Below are 23839 nucleotides of genomic sequence, written 5' to 3' on the forward strand. Positions count from 1 at the left end.
TCCATCTTCGGTTTCCCCTTTTAGAAAGTTAAAATACATATGCATATACATAACATATAAATACAAATACACACACTTATACATATATGCAAATGCACATATTCATACTTGCTTACCTTCATCCATTCCTGGTGCCACCCCACTCCACAGGAAACAGCATTGTTACCCCCTGCCTCAGCGAGGCAGTGCCAGGAAAGCAAACAAAAAAAGGCCACATTTGTTCACACTGTCTCTAGCTGTTGTGTGTAATGAAACCACAGCTCCCTATCTACATGGAGGGCCCCACAGACCTTTCCATAGTTTACCCTAGACATTTTACAGCTCATTGACCCCAGTATACCTTATCATTCCAATTCACTTTATTCCTTGCACACCATCTCACCCTCCTGTATGTTCAGGCCCTGATCACTCAAAATCTTTTTCACTCCATCCTGCCTTTCTTTGTTCCTGGGACTACCTCACCAAAGCAGAAAATGGTGATGAAGTATACATATATATATATATATATATATATATATATATATATATATATATATATATATATATATACAGGGGTTGACGTGCTGTCAGTGGATTGAATCAAGGCATGTGAAGCGTCTGGGGTAAACCATGGAAAGCTGTGTAGGTATGTATATTTGCGTGTGTGGACGTGTGTATGTACATGTGTATGGGGGGGGTTGGGCCATTTCTTTCGTCTGTTTCCTTGCGCTACCTCGCAAACGCGGGAGACAGCGACAAAGTATAAAAAAAAAAAAAAAAAAAAAAAATATATATATATATATATATATATATATATATATATATATGTATATATACTTCCTCACTTCCTACACGTACACATGCCTTACATCCTCGATAAAAACTTTTCACTGCTTCTAACAACTTGCCTCCTACACCACATATTCTTAATACCTTCCACAGAGCATCTCTATCAACTCTATCATATGCCTTCTCCAGATCCATAAATGCTACATACAAATCCATTTGCTTTTCTAAGTATTTCTCACATACATTCTTCAAAGCAAACACCTGATCCACACATCCTCTACCACTTCTGAAACCACACTGCTCTTCCCCAATCTGATGCTCTGTACATGCCTTCACCCTCTCAATCAATACCCTCCCATATAATTTCCCAGGAATACTCAACAAACTTATACCTCTGTAATTTGAGCACTCACTCTTATCCCCTTTGCCTTTGTACAATGGCACTATGCACGCATTCTGCCAATTCTCAGGCACCTCACCATGAGTCATACATACATTAAATAACCTTACCAACCAGTCAACAATACAGTCACCCCCTTTTTTAATAAATTCCACTGCAATACCATCCAAACCTGCTGCCTTGCCGGCTTTCATCTTCCGCAAAGCTTTTACTACCTCTTCTCTGTTTACCAAATCATTTTCCCTAACCCTCTCACTTTGCACACCACCTCACCAAAACACCCTATATCTGCCACTCTATCATCAAACACATTCAACAAACCTTCAAAATACTCACTCCATCTCCTTCTCACATCACCACTGCTTGTTATCACCTCCCCATTAGCGCCCTTCACTGAAGTTCCCATTTGCTCCCTTATCTTACGCACTTTATTTACCTCCTTCCAGAACATCTTTTTATTCTCCCTAAAATTTAATGATACTCTCACCCCAACTCTCATTTGCCCTCTTTTTCACCTCTTGCACCTTTCTCTTGACCTCCTGTCTCTTTCTTTCATACATCTCCCACTCAATTGCATTTTTTCCCTGCAAAATCGTCCAAATGCCTCTCTCTTCTCTTTCACTAATACTCTTACTTCTTCATCCCACCACTCACTACCCTTTCTAATCAACCCACCTCCCACGCTTCTCATGCCACAAGCATCTTTTGCGCAATCCATCACTGATTCCCTAAATACATCCCATTCCTCTCTCACTCCCCTTACTTCCATTGTTCTCACCTTTTTCCATTCTGTACTCAGTCTCTCCTGGTACTTCCTCACACAAGTCTCCTTCCCAAGCTCACTTACTCTCACCACCCTCTTCACTCCAACATTCACTCTTCTTTTCTGAAAACCCATACAAATCTTCACCTTAGCCTCCACAAGATAATGATCAGACATCCCTCCAGTTGCACCTCTCAGCACATTAACATCCAAAAGTCTCTCTTTCGCGCGCCTGTCAATTAACACGTAATCCAATAACGCTCTCTGGCCATCTCTCCTACTTACATACGTATACTTATGTATATCCCGCTTTTTAAACCAGGTATTCCCAATCACCAGTCCTTTTTCAGCACATAAATCTACAAGCTCTTCACCATTTCCATTTAGAACACTGAACACCCCATGTATACCAATTATTCCCTTACCTGCCACATTACTCACCTTTGCATTCAAATCACCCATCACTATAACCCGGTCTCGTACATCAAAACCACTAACACACTCATTCAGCTGCTCCCAAAACACTTGCCTCTCATGATCTTTCTTCTCATGCCCAGGTGCATATGCACCAATAATCACCCATCTCTCTCCATCAACTTTCAGTTTTACCCATATTAATCTAGAATTTACTTTCTTACATTCTATCACATACTCCCACAACTCCTGTTTCAGGAGTACTGCTACTCCTTCCCTTGCTCTTGTCCTCTCACCTAACCCCTGACTTTACTCCCAAGACATTCCCAAACCACTCTTCCCCTTTACCCTTGAGTTTCGTTTCACTCAGATATATATATATATATATATATATATATATATATATATATATATATATATATATATATATATATATTGGAGGTGGAAAGATGGAGTGAAAAAGATACTGAGTGATCGGGGCCTGAACATGCAGGAGGGTGAAAGGCGTGCAAGGAATAGAGTGAATTGGAATGATGTGGTATACTGGGGTCAACGTGCTGTCAATGGATTGAACAAGGGCATGTGAAGCGTCTGGGGTAAACCATGGAAAGTTCTGTGGGGCCTGGATGTGGAAAGGGAGCTGTGGTTTCGGTGCATTATTACATGACAGCTAGAGAGTGAGCGTGAACGAATGGGGCCTTTGTTGTCTATTCCTAGCACTACCTCGCACACATGAGGGGGTAAGGAGGTTGTTATTCCATGTCTGGCGAGGTGGCGATGGGAATGAATAAAGGCAGACAGTATGAATTATGTACATGTGTATATATGTATATGTCTGTGTGTGTATATATATGTGTACATTGAGATGTATAGGTATGTATATTTGCGTGGGTGGACGTGTATGTATATACATGTGTATGTGGGTGGGTTGGGCCATTTCTTTCGTCTGTTTCCTTGCGCTACCTTGCTGGCGTGGGAGACGGCGACGGGGCAGAATAAAAAAGAATAAATACATGTGTGTGTGTGTGTGTGTGTGTGTGTGTGTGTATGCATGATGAAATAGTTTGGACATATGGAGAGAATAAGCAAGTAGAGAGGTTTTCGTAAAGGATATATTTGTCAGAGATGGAGGGGACAATGGGAAGGGAGAAACTAAACTGAAGATGGAAGGATGGAGTGGAAAAGATTTTGAGTGAACAGGGCCATTACATGCAGGAGGGAGAAAGGTGTGCATGGGGGAGATTGAAATGGAACAATGTAATTTACATGGGTTGTTGAGCGGTCAAAGGGCTTAAAGAGAGCATGAGACCGAAGGAAACCATGGAAAGGTCTGTGTTGCCTGGTTGTGAATAGGAGCTGTGATTTCTGTGAATTATATATGACAGTTAGAGAATGCATGAAAGCAAATGCAACCTTTTTTCAGCTGTTCCAGGACTATCTTGCTAATTCAGGAAATGGCGATGAAGTATGAAAATACACTTACATATCATGTACTAAATTACATATACATGTGAAGCACTGATATGAGCAAACTTACTGCTGAAATAAACACAGAGGCTTCAAGTCTTTGACTGTATTTCACACCATTTTCAGGGATACAGAATCAACATGGAAAAGAGAATATATATATATATATATTATATATATATATATATATCTATATATATATATATATATATATATATATATATATATATATATTTTTTTTTTTTATACTTTGTCGGTCTCCCGCGTTTGCGAGGTAGCGCAAGGAAACAGATGAAAGAAATGGCCCAACCCACCCCCATACACATGTATATATACACGCCCACACACGCAAATATACATACCTACACAGCTTTCCATGGTTTACCCCAGACGCTTCACATGCCTTGATTCAATCCACTGACAGCACGTCAACCCCGGTATACCACATCGCTCCAATTCACTCTATTCTTTGCCCTCCTTTCACCCTCCTGCATGTTCAGGCCCCAATCACACAAAATCTTTTTCACTTCATCTTTCCACCTCCAATTTGGTCTCCCTCTTCTCCTCGTTCCCTCCACCTCCGACACATATATCCTCTTGGTCAATCTTTCCTCACTCATTCTCTCCATGTGACCAAACCATTTCAAAACACCCTCTTCTGCTCTCTCAACCACGCTCTTTTTATTTCCACACATCTCTCTTACCCTTATGTTACTTACTCGATCAAACCACCTCACACCACACATTGTCCTCAAACATCTCATTTCCAGCACATCCATCCTCCTGCGCACAACTCTATCCATAGTCCACGCCTCGCAACCATACAACATTGTTGGAACCACTATTCCTTCAAACATACCCATTTTTGCTTTCCGAGATAATGTTCTCGACTTCCACACATTCTTCAAGGATCCCAGAATTTTCGCCCCCTCCCCCACCCTATGATCCACTTCCATGGTTCCATCCGCTGCCAGATCCACTCCCAGATATCTAAAACACTTCACTTCCTCCAGTTTTTCTCCATTCAAACTCACCTCCCAATTGAATTGACCCTCAACCCTACTGTACCTAATAACCTTGCTCTTATTCACATTTACTCTTAACTTTCTTCTTTCACACACTTTACCAAACTCAGTCACCAGCTTCTGCAGTTTCTCACATGAATCAGCCACCAGCGCTGTATCATCAGCGAACAACAACTGACTCACTTCCCAAGCTCTCTCATCCCCAACAGACTTCATACTTGCCCCTCTTTCCAAAACTCTTGCATTCACCTCCCTAACAACCCCATCCATAAACAAATTAAACAACCATGGAGACATCACACACCCCTGCCGCAAACCTACATTCACTGAGAACCAATCACTTTCCTCTCTTCCTACACGTACACATGCCTTACATCCTCGATAAAAACTTTTCACTGCTTCTAACAACTTGCCTCCCACACCATATATTCTTAATACCTTAAAAAGCGAGATATACATAAGTATACTTATGTAAGTAGGAGAGATGGCCAGAGAGCGTTATTGGATTACGTGTTAATTGACAGGCGCGAGAAAGAGAGACTTTTGGATGTTAATGTGCTGAGAGGTGCAACTGGAGGGATGTCTGATCATTATCTTGTGGAGGCTAAGGTGAAGATTTGTATGGGTTTTCAGAAAAGAAGAGTGAATGTTGGGGTGAAGAGGGTGGTGAGAGTAAGTGAGCTTGGGAAGGAGACTTGTGTGATGAAGTACCAGGAGAGACTGAGTACAGAATGGAAAAAGGTGAGAGCAATGGAAGTAAGGGGAGTGGGGGAGGAATGGGATGTATTTAGGGAATCAGTGATGGATTGCGCAAAAGATGCTTGTGGCATGAGAAGAGTGGGAGGTGGGTTGATTAGAAAGGGTAGTGAGTGGTGGGATGAAGAAGTAAGAGTATTAGTGAAAGAGAAGAGAGAGGCATTTGGACGATTTTTGCAGGGAAAAAATGAAATTGAGTGGGAGATGTATAAAAGAAAGAGACAGGAGGTCAAGAGAAAGGTGCAAGAGGTGAAAAAAAGGGCAAATGAGAGTTGTGGTGAGAGAGTATCATTAAATTTTAGGGAGAATAAAAAGATGTTCTGGAAGGAGGTAAATAAAGTGCATAAGACAAGGGAGCAAATGGGAACTTCAGTGAAGGGAGCAAATGGGGAGGTGATAACAAGTAGTGGTGATGTGAGAAGGAGATGGAGTGAGTATTTTGAAGGTTTGTTGAATGTGTTTGATGATAGAGTGGCAGATATAGGGTGTTTTGGTCGAGGTGGTGTGCAAAGTGCGAGGGTTAGGGAAAATGAGTTGGTAAACAGAGAAGAGGTAGTAAAAGCTTTGCGGAAGATGAAAGCCGGCAAGGCAGCAGGTTTGGATGGTATTGCAGTGGAATTTATTAAAAAAGGGGGTGACTGTAATGTTGACTGGTTGGTAAGGTTATTTAATGTATGTATGACTCATGGTGAGGTGCCTGAGGATTGGCGGAATGCGTGCATAGTGCCATTGTACAAAGGCAAAGGGGATAAGAGTGAGTGCTCAAATTACAGAGGTATAAGTTTGTTGAGTATTTCTGGCAAATTATATGGGAGGGTATTGATTGAGAGGGTGAAGGCATGTACAGAGCATCAGATTGGGGAAGAGCAGTGTGGTTTCAGAAGTGGTAGAGGATGTGTGGATAAGGTGTTTGCTTTGAAGAATGTATGTGAGAAATACTTAGAAAAGGATGAGCACTCCCCGCGTGACTCCTTCTTCTGTTTCCCATTTTAGAAAGTTTAAAAAAAAAAAAAAATACAAGAAGGGAAGGATTATTATTATTATTATTATTATTATTATTATTATTTGGCTTTGTCGCTGTCTCCCGCGTTTGTGAGGTAGCGCAAGGAAACAGACGAAAGATATGGCCCAACCCACCCCCATACACATGCATATACATACACGTCCACACACGCAAATATACATACCCATACATCTCAATGTACACATATATATACACACACAGACACATACATATATACACATGCACACAGTTCACACTGTCTGCCTTTATTCATTCCCATAACCACCTCGCCACACATGGAATAACATCCCCCTCCCCCTCATGTGTGCGAGGTAGAGCTAGGAAAAGACAACAAAGGCCCCATTTGTTCACACTCAGTCTCTAGCTGTCATGCAATAATGCCCAAAACCACAGCTCCCTTTCCACATCCAGGCACCACAGAACTTTCCATGGCTCACCCCAGACGCTTCACATGCCCTGATTCACTCCATTGACAGCACGTCGACCCCGGTATACCACATCGATCCAATTCACTCTATTCCTTGCCCGCCTTTCATCCTCCTGAATGTTCAGGCCCCGATCACTCAAAATCTTTCCATCTCCAATTTGGTCTCCCACTTCTCGTTCCCTCCACCTCCGACACATATACCCTCTTGGTCAATCTTTCCTCACTCATTCTCTTCATGTGCCCAAACCATTTCAAAACACCCAATTCTGCTCTCACAACCACGCTCTTTTTATTTCCACACATCTCTCTTACCCTTACATTACTTACTCGATCAAACCACCTCACACCACATATTCTCCTCAAACATCTCATTTCCAGCACATCCACCCTCCTGCGCACAACTCTATCCATAGCCAACACCTTGCAACCATACAACATTGTTGGAACCACTATCCCTTCAAACATAGCCATTTTTGCTTTCGGAGATAATATTCTCGACTTCCACACATTCTTCAAGGCTCCCAGGATTGTCGCCCCCTCTCCCACCCTATGATTCACTTCCGCTTCCATGGTTCCATCTGCTGCCAGATCCACTATATATATTTTATATATTTTTTTTTTTTTTTTGCTTTGTCGCTGTCTCCCGCGTTTGCGAGGTAGCGCAAGGAAACAGACGAAAGAAATGGCCCAACCCACCCAGATACACATGTATATACATACGTCCACACACGCAAATATACATACCTACACAGCTTTCCATGGTTTACCCCAGACGCTTCACATGCCCTGATTCAATCCACTGACAGCACGTCAACCCCGGTATACCACATTGATCCAATTCACTCTATTCCTTGCCCTCCTTTCACCCTCCTGCATGTTCAGGCCTCGATCACACAAAATCTTTTTCACTCCATCTTTCCACCTCCAAATTGGTCTCCCACTTCTCCTCGTTCCCTCCACCTCCGACACATATATCCTCTTGGTCAATCTTTCCTCACTCATTCTCTCCATGTGCCCAAACCATTTCAAAACACCCTCTTCTTTCAAAACATATATATATATAAAATATATATATAAAGGGTAAAGGGGAAAAGTGGTTTGGGAATGTCTTGGGAGTAAAGTCAGGGGTTAGTGAGAGGACAAGAGCAAGGGAAGGAGTAGCAGTACTCCTGAAACAGGAGTTGTGGGAGTATGTGATAGAATGTAAGAAAGTAAATTCTAGATTAATATGGGTAAACTGAAAGTTGATGGAGAGAGATGGGTGATTATTGGTGAATATGCACCTGGGCATGAGAAGAAAGATCATGAGAGGCAAGTGTTTTGGGAGCAGCTGAATGAGTGTGTTAGTGGTTTTGATGCACGAGACCGGGTTATAGTGATGAGTGATTTGAATGCAAAGGTGAGTAATGTGGCAGTTGAGGGAATAATTGGTATACATGGGGTGTTCAGTGTTGTAAATGGAAATGGTGAAGAGCTTGTAGATTTATGTGCTGAAAAAGGACTGGTGATTCGGAATACCTGGTTTAAAAAGCGAAATATACATAAGTATACGTATGTAAGTAGGAGAGATGGCCAGAGAGGGTTATTGGATTACGTGTTAATTGACAGGTGCGCGAAAGAGAGACTTTTGGATGTTAATGTGCTGAAAGGTGTAACTGGAGAGATGTCTAATCATTATCTTGTGGAGGATAAGGTGAAGATTTGTATGGGTTTTCAGAAAAGAAGAGTAAATGTTGGGGTGAAGAGGGTGGTGAGAGTAAGTGAGCTTGGGAAGGAGACTTGTGTGAGGAAGTACCAGGAGAGACTGAGTACAGAATGGAAAAAGGTGAGAACAATGGAAGTAAGGGGAGTGGGGGAGGAATGGGATGTATTTAGGGAATCAGTGATGGATTGCGCAAAAGATGCTTGTGGCATGAGAAGCGTGGGAGGTGGGTTGATTAGAAAGGGTAGTGAGTGGTGGGATGAAGAAGTAAGATTATTAGTGAAAGAGAAGAGAGAGGCATTTGGACGATTTTTTCAGGGAAAAAATACAATTGAGTGGGAGATGTATAAAAGAAAGAGACAGGAGGTCAAGAGAAAGGTGCAAGAGGTGAAAAAGAGGGCAAATGAGAGTTGGGGTGAGAGAGTATCATTAAATTTTAGGGAGAATAAAAAGATGTTCTGGAAGGAGGTAAATAAAGTGTGTAAGACAAGGGAGCAAATGGGAACTTCAGTGAAGGGCGCAAATGGGGAGGTGATAACAAGTAGTGGTGATGTGAGAAGGAGATGGAGTGAGTGTTTTGAAGGTTTGTTGAATGTGTTTGATGATAGAGTGGCAGATATAGGGTGTTTTGGTCGAGGTGGTGTGCAAAGTGAGAGGGTTAGGGAAAATGATTTGGTAAACAGAGAAGAGGTAGTAAAAGCTTTGCGCAAGATAAAAGCCGGCAAGGCAGCAGGTTTGGATGGTATTGCAGTGGAATTTATTAAAAAAGGGGGTGACTGTATTGTTGACTGGTTGGTAAGGTTATTTAATGTATGTATGACTCATGGTGAGGTACCTGAGGATTGGCGGAATGCGTGCATAGTGCCATTGTACAAAGGCAAAGAGGATAAGAGTGAGTGCTCAAATTACAAATGTATAAGTTTGATGAGTATTCCTGGTAAATTACATGGGAGGGTATTGATTGAGAGGGTGAAGGCATGTACAGAGCATCAGATTGGGGAAGAGCAGTGTGGTTTCAGAAGTGGTAGAGGATGTGTGGATCAGGTGTTTGCTTTGAAGAATGTATGTGAGAAATACTTAGAAAAGCAAATGGATTTGTATGTAGCATTTATGGATCTGGAGAAGGCATATGATAGAGTTGATAGAGATGCTCTGTGGAAGGTATTAAGAATATATGGTGTGGGAGGCAAGTTGTTAAAAGCAGTGAAAAGTTTTTATCGAGGATGTAAGGCATGTGTACGTGTAGGAAGAGAGGAAAGTGATTGGTTCTCAGTGAATGTAGGTTTGCGGCAGGGGTGTGTGATGTCTCCATGGTTGTTTAATTTGTTTATGGATGGGGTTGTTAGGGAGGTGAATGCAAGTGCTTTGGAAAGAGGGGCAAGTATGAAGTCTGTTGTGGATGAGAGAACTTGGGCAGTGAGTCAGTTGTTGTTCACTGATGATACAGCGCTGGTGGCTGATTCATGTGAGAAACTGCAGAAGCTGGTGACTGAGTTTGGTAAAGTGTGTGAAAGAAGAAAGTTAAGAGTAAATGTGAATAAGAGCAAGGTTATTAGGTACAGTAGGGTTGAGGGTCAAGTCAATTGGGAGGTAAGTTTGAATGGAGAAAAACTGGAGGAAGTAAAGTGTTTTAGATATCTGGGAGTGGATCTGGCAGCGGATGGAACCATGGAAGCAGAAGTGAATCATAGGGTGGGGGAGGGGGCGAAAATCCTGGGAGCCTTGAAGAATGTGTGGAAGTCGAGAACATTATCTCGGAATGCAAAAATGGGTATGTTTGAAGGAATAGTGGTTCCAACAATGTTGTATGGTTGCAAGGCGTGGGCTATGGATAGAGTTGTGCGCAGGAGGGTGGATGTGCTGGAAATGAGATGTTTGAGGACAATGTGTAGTGTGAGGTGGTTTGATCGAGTAAGTAATGTAAGGGTAAGAGAGATGTGGAAATAAAAAGAGCATGGTTGAGAGAGCAGAAGAGGGTGTTTTGAAATGGTTTGGGAACATGGAGAGAATGAGTGATGAACGATTGACCAAGAGGATATATGTGTCGGAGGTGGAGGGAACGAGGAGAAGTGGGAGACCAAATTGGAGGTGGAAAGATGGAGTGAAAAAGATTTTGTGTGATCGGGGCCTGAACATGCAGGAGGGTGAAAGGCAGGCAAGGAATAGAGTGAATTGGATCGATGTGGTATACCGGGGTTGACATGCTGTCAGTGGATTGAATCAGGGCATGTGAAGCGTCTGGGGTAAACCATGGAAAGCTGTGTATATATATATATATATATATATATATATATATATACATATATATATATATATATATATATATACCAAACTTCATCACAACTGAGGAAACAAGGAACAGTTGATTTGATAAACACAGAATGGTTGACCAGAACAGTTAAGTGACCCATCCCTCTATCGGGTAAAGTTCGTTAGGTTAGGTGCAGCTTTCTTAATTTTGCCACATTTCAACAGAGATTCCATTAAGATATCATCTAGCCTATACTTTCAGTCATTTGTGTTTATGGTACTGTTACCTTTGATAAGAGATGATTCAACAATAAGCCTTTCTCTAAGTGACATACAAGGGTGAAAATTTTTTGACTTCCCTAGTTCTTTTGATGTGAATAATCTCCCATATGTTTAAATATCCCTGGAGATAGGGGAGAAAGAATACTTCTCACGCATTCCTCATGTGTCGTAGAAGGCAACTAAAGGGGACAGGAGTGGGGGGCTAGAAACCCTTCCCTCCTTTATTTTAACTTTCTAAACAGGGAAATAGAAGAAGGAGTGACATGGGGAGTGCTTATCCTCCTCGACGGCTCAGATTGGGGTGTCTAAATGTGTGTGGATGTAACCAAGATGAGAAAAAAAGGAGAGATAGGTAGTATGTTTGAGAAAAGGAACCTGGACGTTTTGGCTCTGAATGAAACGAAGCTCAAGGGTAAAGGGGAATAGTGGTTTGGACATGTCTTGATAGTAAAGTCAGGGGTTAGTGAGAGGACAAGAGCAAGGGAAGGAGTAGCACTAGTCCTGAAACAGGAGTGGTGGGAGTATGTGACAGAGTGTAAAAAAGTAAACTCTAGATTGATATGGATAAAACTGAAAATGGATGGAGAGAGATGGGTGATTATTGGTGCATATGCACTAAGCACCTGGGCATAAGAAGAAAGATCATGAGAGGCAAGTGTTTTGGGAGCAGCTGAGTGAGTGTGTTAGTAGTTTTGATGCATGAGACCAGGTTATAGTGATGCATGATTTGAATGCAAAGGTGAGTAATGTGGCAGTTGAGGGAATAATTGGTGTATATGGAGTGTTCAGTGTTGTAAATGGAAATGATGAAGAGCTTCTAGATTTATGTGCTGAAAAAGGACTGGTGATTGAGAATACTTGGTTTAAAAAGAGATATACATAAGTTTATGTATGTAAGTAGGAGAGATGGCCACAGAGCATTATTGGATTGCGTGTTAATTGATAGGTGCGCAAAATAGACTTTTGGATGTTAATGTGCTGAGAGGTGCAACTGGAGGGATGTCTGATCATTAACTTGTGGAGGAGAAAGTGAAGATTTGTAGAGGTTTTCAGAAAAGAATAATGTTGGGGTGAAGAGAATGGTGAGAGTAAGTGAGACTGGGAAGGAGACTTGTGTGAGGAAGTACCTGGATAGACTAAGTACAGAATGGAAAAAGGTGAGAATAAAGGACGTAAGGGGAGTTGGGGAGGAATGGGATGAATTTAGGGAAGCAGTGATGGCTTGTACAAAGGATGCTTATGGCATGAGAAGTGTGGGAGGTGGGCAGATTAGAATGGGTACTGAGTGGTGAGATGAAGAAGTAAGATCATTAGTGAAAGAGAAGAGAGAGGCATTTGGATGATTTTTGCAGAGAAATAATGCAAATGACTGGGAGATGTATAAAAGAAAGAGGCAGGAGGTCAAGAGAAATGTGCAAGAGGTGAAAAAGAGGGAAATGAGAGTTGGGGTGAGAGAGTATCATTAAATCTTAGGGAGAATAAAAAGGTGTTTTGGAAGGAGGTAAACAACGTGCGTAAGACAAGGGAACAAATGGGAACATCAGTGAAGGGGGCTAATGGAGAGGTGATAACAAGTAGTGGTGATGTGAGAAGATGGAGTGAGTATTTTGAAGGTTTGTTGAATGTGTTTGATGATAGAGTGGCAGATATAGGGTGTTTTGGTCGAGGTGGTGTGCAAAGTGAGAGGGTTAGGGAGAATGATTTGATAAACAGAAAAGAGGTAGTTAAAGCTCTGTGGAAGATGAAAGCCAGCAGGGCAGCAGGTTTGGAAAGTACTGCAGTGAAATTTATTAAAAAAGGGGATGACTGTATTGTTGACTGGTTGGTAAGTTTAACTAGTGTATGTATGACTCATGGTGAGGTGCCTGAGGACTGGCTGAATGCTTGCATAGTGCCATTGTACAAAGGCAAAGGGGATAAGAGTGAGCGCTCAAATTACAGAGTCATAAGTTTGTTGAGTATTCCTGGGAAATTATATGGGAGGGTATTGAATGAGAGGGTGAAGGAATGTACAGAGCATCAGATTGGGGAAAAGCAGTGTGGTTTCAGAAGTGGTAGAGGATGTGTGGATCAGGTGTTTGCTTTTAAAAATGTATGTGAGAAATACTTAGAAAAGCAAATGAATTTGTATGTAGCATTTATGGATCTGGAGAAGGCATATGATAGAGTTGATAGAGATGCTCTGTGGAAGGTATTAAGAATATATAGTATGGGAGGTAAGTTGTTAGAAGCAGTGAAAAGTTTTTATCAAGGATGTAAGGCATGTGTACGTGTAGGAAGAGAAGAAAGTGATTGGTTGACAGTGAATGTTAGTTTCCGGCAGGGGTGCGTGATGTCTCCATGGTTGTTTAATTTGTTTATGGATGGGGTTGTTAGAGAGGTGAATGCAAGAAGTTTGGAAAGAGGGGCAAGTATGCAGTCCGTTGTGGATGAAAGAGCTTGGGAAGTGAGTCAGTTGTTGTTCGCTGATAATACAGTGCTGGTGGCTGATTCGGGTGGAAAACTGCAGAAGCTGGTGACTGAGTTTGGTAAAGTGTGTGAAAGAAGAAAGCCGAGAGTAAATGTGAATAAGAGCAAGGTTATTAGGTACAGTAGGGTTGAGGGTCAAGTCAATTGGGAGGTAAGTTTGAATGGAGAAAAATTGGAGGAAGTGAAATGTTTTAGATATCTGGGAGTGGATTCGGCAACAGATGGAACCATGGAAGCAAAGGTGAATCATAGGGTGGGGAAGGGGGCAAAAGTCCTGGGAGCATTCAAAAATGTGTGGAAGTCAAGAATGTCATCTTGGAAAGCAAAAATGGGTATGTTTGAAGGAATAATGGTTCCAACAATGTTAAATGGGTGCGAGGCGTGGGCTGTAGATAGAGTTGTGCGGAGGAGAGTGGATGTGCTGGAAATGAGATGTTTGAGGACGATATGTGGTGTGAGGTGGTTTGATTGAGTAAGCAATGAAAGGGTAAGAGAGATGTGTGGTAATAAAAAGTGTGGTTGAGAGAGTAGAGGAGGGTATTTTGGAATGGTTTGGTCACATGGAGAGAATGAGTGAGGAAAGATTGCCTATGAGAATATATGTGTCAGAGGTGGAGGGAACGAGGAGAAGTGGGAGACCTAATTGGAGATGGAAAGATGGAGTGAAAAGATTTTGAGTGACTGGGGCCTGAACATGCAGGAGGGTGAAAGGCGTGCAAGGAATAGAGTGAATTGGAACGATGTAGTATACCGGGGTCGACATGCAGTCAATGGATTTAACCAGGGTATGTGAAGTGTCTGGGGTAAACCATGGAGAGTTTTTTTTGGGGCCTGGATGTGGAGAGGGAGCTGTGGTTTCGGAGCATTATACATGACAGCTAGAGACTGAGTGTGAACAAATGTGGCCTTTGTTGTCTTTTCCCAGCGCTACCTGGTGCATATGCTTGGGGAGGGGGGTTGTCATTTCAGGTGTGGCGGGGTGGCGACGGGAATGAATAAGGGCAGACAGTTTGAATAATGTACATGTGTATACATGTATATGTCTGTGTGTGTATATATATGTATATGTTGAGATGTACAGGTATGTATATGTGCTGTGTGTGGATGTGTATGTATATACATGTGTATGTGGGTGGGTTGGGCCATTCTTTCGTCTGTTTCCTTGCGCTACCTTGCTAATGCGGGAGACAGCGACAAAGTATGATAAATAGAAATAAATATGTTCAAATACTGCAACTGTCCTTATACAATACTTATGCTGTTGAATCCTCTCCTTTTAAGACTTACCCATTTGGCAAATATACATCTTATCAAAGACTTTACATAGAACAAAATTGACATCTGAGTTTTCATTAGATGATGGGTTGTTCCTTACCAAGCCATTCCGCATAGTGTTTCCACATTTGAAAACATCAAATTGTTTCAAAATACTAGTAAGAGGAGAAAATTCCTTATGACGGGGTAGAATTTTTTTTTTGTTGAATTTGTCTTCCTTCTCGTTACAAGAGTAAATTTTCCTTGCTTTTTGTAAGCATTCGTCAATAACCTTCTCAGGATACCAAAGCTTTCTTGCAATAACATAAACATTATCAACATCTTCATTAAAACTCATTCATGGTCACAAATTCTTCAGTCCCTAAGAAACATACCCATAAAATCAGAAATAATGACAGAATCATGATGGTTTGAAAAATTATGAATAAATGCACCAATTTTGGTAGATTTCCTATAAACCTTGAACATAAGACCCTTACCTGATCATATCACCAAAGTGTCTAAAAAGGGTAAGGTATTACTGACTTCCTCCTCCATCCTGAAACTTATAGAGGGAATCAAGTTATCAACCCTATAATACACCTTCTCCAGATCCATAAATGCCATATATAAATCAATTTGCTTTTCTAAGTATTTCTCACATATTCTTCAAAGTAAACACTTGATCCACACACCCTCTACCACTTCTGAGGCTACACTGCTCCTCCCCAATCTGATGCTATGTACATGCCTTTACCATCAATCAATATGGTGCCATACAATTTACCAGGTATACTCAACAAACTTATGCCTGTGTAGTTTGAAAACTTGCCTTTATCCCCTTTGCCTTTATATAATGACACTGTTACATACATTTTACCAGTCCTCAGACACTTCACCATGATATATATTTTATTTATTTATTTTGCTTTGTCGCTGTCTCCCGCGTTTGCGAGGTAGCGCAAGGAAACAGATGAAAGAAATGGCCCAACCCACCCCCATACACATGTATATACATTCACGTCCACACACGCAAATATACATACCTATACATCTCAATGTACACATATATATACACACACAGACACATACATATATACACATGCACACAATTCACACTGTCTGCCTTTATTCATTACCATCACCACCTCGCCACACATGGAATACCATCCCCCTCCCCCCTCATGTGTGCAAGGTAGCACTAGGAAAAGACAACAAAGGCCCCATTCGTTCACACTCAGTCTCTAGCTGTCATGCAATAATGCCCGAAATCACAGCTCCCTTTCCACATCCAGGCCCCACACAACTTTCCATGGTTTACCCCAAAAGCTTCACATGCCCTGATTCAATCCACTGACAGCACGTCAACCCCGGTATACCACATCGATCCAATTCACTCTATTCCTTGCCCGCCTTTCACCCTCCTGCATGTTCAGGCCCCGATCACTCAAAATCTTTTTCACTCCATCTTTCCACCTCCAATTTGGTCTCCCACTTCTCCTCGTTCCCTCCACCTCCGACACATATATCCTCTTGGTCAATCTTTCCTCACTCATTCTCTCCATGTGCCCAAACCATTTCAAAACACCCTCTTCTGCTCTTTCAACCACGGTCTTTTTATTTCCACACATCTCTCTTACCCTTACATTACTTACTTTGTTCGCCCCAGACACTTCACCATGATATATACATACATTAAATATCCTTGTTAACCAATCAATGACACAGTCATCCCTTTTCTTCATAAGTTCAACTGTAATACCATCCACTCCTGCCGATTTGCCATATTTCATCTTCCACAAGGCTTTCACCTTCTCTTCTCTCTTCACCAAACCACTCTCCATGACTCTCTTACTTCATATACCAACCCGACTAAAACACCCTACATCTGCCACTCTATCATCAAACATTCAACCATCCTTCAAAATTCTCACTCCAACTCCTCCTCACTCCATCACTACCTGTTCCCACTCCCTTCTGCCCTTCACCAACATTCCCATTTGTTTTCTTGTCTTTCGCACATTATTCATCTCCTGTGAAAACATCTTTTCATTCTTCTTAAAGTTTAATGATACTCTCTCACCCCAACTTTCATTTGCCCTCTTTTTCTAAACCTGCAACTTCCTCTTGACCTCCTTCTGCTTTCTCTTATACATCTCCCAATCATTTGCACTCCTTCCTTGTACCTATCACCCAAATGCCTCTCTTTTCTCTTTCACCAACAACTTTACTTCTTTATCCCCCCCACTCACAACCCTTTCTAATCTGCTCATCTCCTATTTTTCACATGTCAAATGCATCTCTTGCACGTGCCATCACTGCTTCCCTAAATACCTACCAGTTCTCACCCACTCCCTTCACTTCACTTGTTCTTACCTTTTGTCATTCTACATTGTCTCCTTCTTTTTTAATAACTTCAACAAATTTTCACCTTTGCCTCCACAAGATAGTGATCAAAAATCCCACCAGCGGCCCCTCTCAGTACATTTATATCAAAATGTTTCATTCTTACATGTCTATTAATTAATACATAACCTTCTAATGACTATTGACCATCTTTCCTACTAACATCTGTATACTTGTGTAAATCTCTCTTTTTAAACCAGGTATTCCTAATCTCCAGTATTTTTTTCAGCACAGAACTCTTCAAGTTCTTCACCATTGCCATTCACAACACTGAATTCCCATGCCACATGACTTATCTTCAAGCTCTTCACCATTTCTATTCACAGCACTGAATTCCCATGCCACATGACTTATCTTCACCTTTTAAATCACCCATTACTCATACCTGGTCTCATGCACCAAAACAGCTGACATACTCACTCAGCTGTTCCTAAAACACTTGCCTCTCACGATCTTTCTTCTCATGGCACCAACCATCACCCATCTCTCATCATCCACTTTCAGATTTACCCACATCAATCTAGAATTCACTTCTTTACACTCTATCACACACTCCCACAACTCCTGCTTCAGTAGTGCTACTCCTCCCATAGCTCTCATCCTTTTACTTCTAGGACGTTTCCAAACCATTTTTCCTCTTTACCCTTTAACTTCATTTCACTCGAAGCCAGAACATCCAGGTTTCTTTCCTCAAACATGCCACCTATCTCTCCTCTCTTCTCATACGCTCAGATGACCCTCCCCACTTGACTCCTTTTTCTGCTACCACTTTTAGAAATTGAAATAGGAAAAGGGGAGGGTTTCCAGCCCTCTGCACCCCCCCCCCTTTAGTTGCCTTTATGACAAGCTGGGAATACGGACCTAGAAATCTTTCTACCCTTCCTCATATTTCATTTCTAAAATCTTTTTTTTATGCATTTCTTCACTTATGTTTATTTTGCTATCAACTATTAGCTTTTCTATAAGTGACACACATGGAAAAAATAATTTCAACTCCCCAACTGATTGGATTTTAATAATCTTATATGTGTTTGAATATTGGGTGCGATAGGTTGTCTTTAGAGAGTATTTGTTTATTTGAATCCTCTCCTTTAAAGATTTACATGTTTTGCCAATATACATCTTATTGCAGACTTTACATGGAGTAGAGAAGTAACCTGATTTTTCATTAGATGATGTACTGTTCTTTACTAAGTAACTCTATGTGGTGTTGTCATATCTAAAAACATTTACATTAATCTGTTTCAAAATACTGATATTAATTTGTTTAAAAACACTAGTAAGATTTGAATATTCCTTATGGTAGGGCAGAACTTTTTTCTTCTTGTTGTAACAATAGTAGTTGGTTTATGTCTTCACTCCACAACTTGAAAAGTTATAAGGATGTACATATTACTAAAGCAGACAAATATAATTCTATCATTATTCTCCAGAAAAGTGCCTACTGTGAGAAACTGAAAGAACTATTAAGTGATGAAAGTACATTATGGAATTATGTAAAGATCTCACAGTCTCAACCAAGAAACATTTCAACTCACCCATTGCTGAGACAAAGTTGAACTGATAAAATCGTTTTCAGCTGTTAATCCTGGATTGCTGCTAAATGCATGTCTTAGGTATAACCCATAAACAAGGTCATCCCTTATCCCCTTCAATTAGCTCTTAATGCAGTTAGCTATAAAATGTCTAAAAACCTTGGTAAATTGTTAGCTCCCTTAGTTGGTATCATTTCAAAATCTCATGTAAAAACACTGAGAACATGTTAATTCATCTTAAAGACCACAATAACCTACGTTCACTAATAAGTTTAGATGTTAATTCTCTTTTCATGAAAGTTCCAGTGTGTGAGGAAGTATCAGGAGAGACTGAGCGTAGAATGGCAAAAGGTGAGAGCAAATGACGTGAGGGGAGTGGGTAAGGAATGGGATGTATTTAGGGAAGCAGTGATGGCTTGCGCAAAAGATGCATGTGGCAAGAGAGAAGTAGGAGGTAGGCAGATTAGAAAGGGTGGGGATGACGAAGTAATGTTTTTGGTGAAAGAGAAAAGAGAGATGTTTGGATGATACTTGCACAGTAGTAGTGCAAATGACTGGGAGATGTATAAAAGAAAGTGGGAAGAGGTCAAGAGAAAGATGCAAGAGTTGAAAAAGGGGGCAAATGAGAGTTGGGGTGATAGAGTATCATTAAACTTTTGGGGGAATAAAAAGATGTTTTGGAAGGAGGTAAATAACATGTGTAAGACAAGAGAACAAACGGGAACATTGGTGAAGGGGGCAAGTGGGGAGGTAATAATGGTAATGATGAAGTGAGGGGAAGTGAATGTTTTGAAGGTTTGTGGAATATGTTTGACGATAGAGTGGCAGATATAGGATGTTTTGGTTGGGGTGGTGTGTGAAGTGAGAGGGTCAAGGAGAATGATTTGGTAAACAGAAAAGAGGTAGTATAAGCTTTGCGGAAGATGAAAGCCAACAAGGCAGTGGTTTGGATGGCACTGCAGTAGAATTTATTAAAAAGGGGGTGGTTGTGTTGTGGATTGGTTGGTAAGGATACTCAACATATATATGAACAAGTGTGAAGTGCCTGAGGATCAGCAGAATGCATTAATATAGGCAGAATGCATGCATAGTGGCATTGTACAAAGGCAAAGGGGAGAAAGGTGAGTGTTCAAATTACAGAGGTATAAGTTTGTTGAGTATTCCTGGGAACTTATATGGGAGGGTACTGACTGAGGGTGAAGGCATGTACAAAGCATCAGACTGGGGAAGAGCAGTGTGGTTTTAGAAGTATTAGAGGATGTGTGGATCAAGTGTTTACTTTGAAGAATGTGAGTAATATTTACAAAAACCAATAGATTTATATGTAGCATTTATGGATCTGGAGAGGGCATATGATAGGGTTGATAGAGATGCTTTGTGGAAGGTTTTAAGAGTATATGGTGTGGGAGGTAAGTTGCTAGAAGCAGTGAAAAGTTTTTACCAAGGATGTAAGGCATGTGTACGAGTAGGAAGAGAGGAGAGTGACTGGTTCCCAGTGAAGGTTGGTTTGCAGCTGGGATGTGTGATTTCCCCATGGTTGTTTAATTTGTTTATGGATGGAGTGGTGAGGGAGGTAAATGCAACACTTTTGGATAGAGGAGTGAACATGCAGTCTGTTGTTTGCCAATGATACAGCACTGGTGGCTGATTCGAGTGAGAAAGTGCAGAAGTTAGAGACTGAGTTTGGAAAATTGTGAGGAGAAAGTTGAGACTAAAGGTGAATAAAAAAAAGGTTATCAGATTTAGCATGGTTAAGGGATAAGTTAGCTGTGGTGTTAAGTTGGAATAGAATAAAAATGAGGGAAGCAAAGTGTTTTAGATATCTGGGAGTGGACTTGGCAGTGAATGGAACCAAGGAAGCGGAAGTGATCCATAGGGTGGGGGAAAGGGTGAAGTTTGTGGGAGTGATGAAAAATGTGTGGAAAGAGAGAATGTTATTTCAGAAAGCAAAAATGGATAAGTTTGAAGGTGTGGGCTATTAATCGGGCTGTGCTGAGGAGGGTGGACATGTTATAAATAAAATGTATGATGACAATGCATGGTGTAAGGTGGTTTGATTAAGTAATTAATGAAAAATGTGCGGAGATAAAAAAGAGTGTGGTTGAGAGAGCAGAAGAGGATGTGTTAAAATGGTTTGGACATACAATACAGGGAGAATGAGTGAGGAAAAGGTTGGCAAAGACGATACATGTGTCAGAAGTGGAGGGACAAGGATAACCAGGAGACCAAATTGGAGATGGGGCCTAAACATGTAGGATAGTGAAAGGTGTGCATGAAATAAAATACATAGAAATGATGTGGTATACTGGAGTCAATGTGCTGTCAATGGACTGAACCACAGTATGTGAAACACCTGGGGTAAGCCATGGAAAGGTCTGTGGGCCTGGATGTGGATCAGGAGCTGTGGTTTCAGTGCATTATACATGACCACTCTCCCAACACAGTCTTAAATGACACCTCACCAGACATTCATCCATCTGAAAAGCTCACTCCCTAAAAATACTTAGGCTACACTTATTCATTTGCACTGTGAACTGCACCCATCTATACAACATTAATAACATTAATTCAAGATATCATAAAATCCAAAGCTCTCAAGAAGCAACTTCCACATTGAAGACAGAGACCACTTACTCCTATATTGTCTTGTATGCATGTCTATCCATGCAACATCACCACACTCCTTAACCCGTGCTCCCATCCAGTGGATGTGGCTGGTTTCCTGGGTGGTACAGGAGCCCCAATGAAGAAAAAAGGGTGTCCTGAGGCAGGATGGTATGGTATAATATATTAGGTAAATATCAGTCGGTGGGGAAGTTATATAATTAATGTCACATGAGATTCCTGTAGGTTCTCCTCATTTTTGGCTAATCCTGCACTTACATTTCACATCAACTATCATCACATCTTTATCTAATATTCATAACCCTCACCACTATCATCAAATTAAGTATCAGGTTAAATAAATTTCTCTAACTCACACTCTACCAACCCTTAATCTATTCTATGGAAATTACAAATTCAAAATAAAATCCCTCAATATCCTGTTATTAACGAGGTGTGGCTATGATACTATATTAACTAAGATAAAGGTGATACTTTACCATGTATGACTTGTACATGCTCACAATTGCCACACAGGTACTTTCAATGTACAGTAAGTTTACCAAGGAAAGGAATGGTGGTATTTTGGCTCTTGGACCAGTTAATACACATATCCATTGTAAAACCGTCGTTTAAAAAATCGCAATTCAAAATTCTATTTAAAAAGTACCTCAACTAAACAAATGCAAATAGTGTTCTGTAAGACCTTCCTTTTCCCCTAAATCAATGCCGAAAAAGTAATTTAGATTGATCTTACATTTTTACTCACTTCCGCAGTTAACAAGAACGAAAACTATTATTAATTTGCAACAAAACTGAATTTGTCTAATTCTACCTACCTAATGCAAGTGTCCCCAGACATATGTGGACAACTGTAGAAATCCATGACAAATGGTATAACAACCCCGGCATGTTATATATTTTTAGTGAGGAGTAGATCTACTCTATCCCCTTCGACTGCACGATGCGTCGATTCCAAATAAACACTTTGTTCAGAGTCCTTACATTCATTAAATATTTGATAAGTTCAAATAGCATAAAAGCTTCTTTGTGTGGATGTTAGATATCATAATTAACTAATGTTGAGGGAAAAAATGAACCACTGAACTGACATTCTAAAATATACAAGTGAAGTATTGCGCATATGAAGCTTAAGACTAATCCTAAAGCATTCGAACATATTTCTAAGTCAGCCAATCAGCTGACTGATGAGATGGCGATGACAACAAAAGGGTCATGTAGATAAATTTTAACACCCCCCCCCTTTTTAACTAAACTTTATATCATATAAGACAATTCAGTACACTAAGTGAACGTTAGAAAATCAGCCACTGTAGGTTTTATGAAAAAGGAGAAATCAAAAAAGAAACAATTCTCTTGGTAACATGATGACGTGATTATTAGAGCTCTATTACGGCTATTGTATGAATTAGATTTACATTTACCTTTATCCTATGACAAAGAATGTCTTTCAAATATAATTGCATGGCGTAGATATATAAGTTAAAAAGACAAAGGTATACAAAATCAGTTAGAAATTTTGCGAATGCATTCATGACATTTGCCACAGCAAGGTATGTTGTATAAACTGCTGAGTCTTTATCCCTTTATATAATGCATTGAAATTTGAACCCGTGAGTAGCCACGGGGCCTTGATAAACTCATGGTGATTTATAATCAAATATCAGTTTAATATCCTTTGACAGATCACGGACCTATATGTTCACATATACGCTTCCCGAAACAGTGAGGGAATATTTCAAAACACCGGTATGTTAAAACAGGTGTTTGATGTGTTACGTATGCAAGTGGGATGATGGTCCGAGCGAATGCGCATGCGCTCTATTTACATGTTCAAAGTTCAATATCTATCTATCTGATTGATGATTCAGAGCTGCCAAGGGTTAGTTAATACGATGAAAGAGTGTCTATGTAAAGATTCAAGGTTCGCCAAATTTGACGGTACCGGCTCTTACCCCTGAGAACCCGTATTCGGATGCCCCTTCTGTCACAAGTCGGGTGTATGACTGTGAATGTATGTGTATTTTCAAATAGATGTATGTACTGTGTTATATGTGAGTAAGATTTACAACACAGAAGACTGAGATTAGTCATAGTTAGGGCTTGCCTGACAACGACGCCCACAACTTGAAAGAGCAGGGGGGGGGGGGGATAGAACTTTATTGGTCATTACGTTTATTCATCATTTATCAGCTAATTGCCATGCTGGAAAAAAAAAATATATGCAAGAATGATATTCATCATTCCACACTAAAGGGAAAAAATTAGAAAT

General features: G+C 40.7%; 1 protein-coding gene across 2 annotated transcripts in view; it reads right to left on the minus strand.

Annotated features, from left to right (window-relative positions):
* LOC139765931 (uncharacterized) overlaps nt 1-22525 on the minus strand; it is a 91885-nt gene extending 69360 nt beyond the window's left edge. Inside the window, exons 1-2 of one of the 2 annotated variants that reach the window (XM_071693909.1) lie at nt 22386-22525; nt 21577-21704 (exon numbers count right to left, since the gene is read on the minus strand). In XM_071693909.1, the coding sequence (XP_071550010.1) occupies nt 21577-21704; nt 22386-22432 (175 nt within the window). In that variant the 5' untranslated portion in view covers nt 22433-22525. The remainder of the gene's footprint in view (nt 1-21576; nt 21705-22385) is intronic. The other variant, XM_071693919.1, reaches the window with a different exon arrangement.
* Nucleotides 22526-23839: the final 1314 nt, after the last annotated feature.

Source organism: Panulirus ornatus, chromosome 4 (assembly GCF_036320965.1).
Source record: "Panulirus ornatus isolate Po-2019 chromosome 4, ASM3632096v1, whole genome shotgun sequence".
Classification (NCBI taxonomy): Eukaryota; Metazoa; Arthropoda; class Malacostraca; order Decapoda; family Palinuridae; genus Panulirus; species Panulirus ornatus.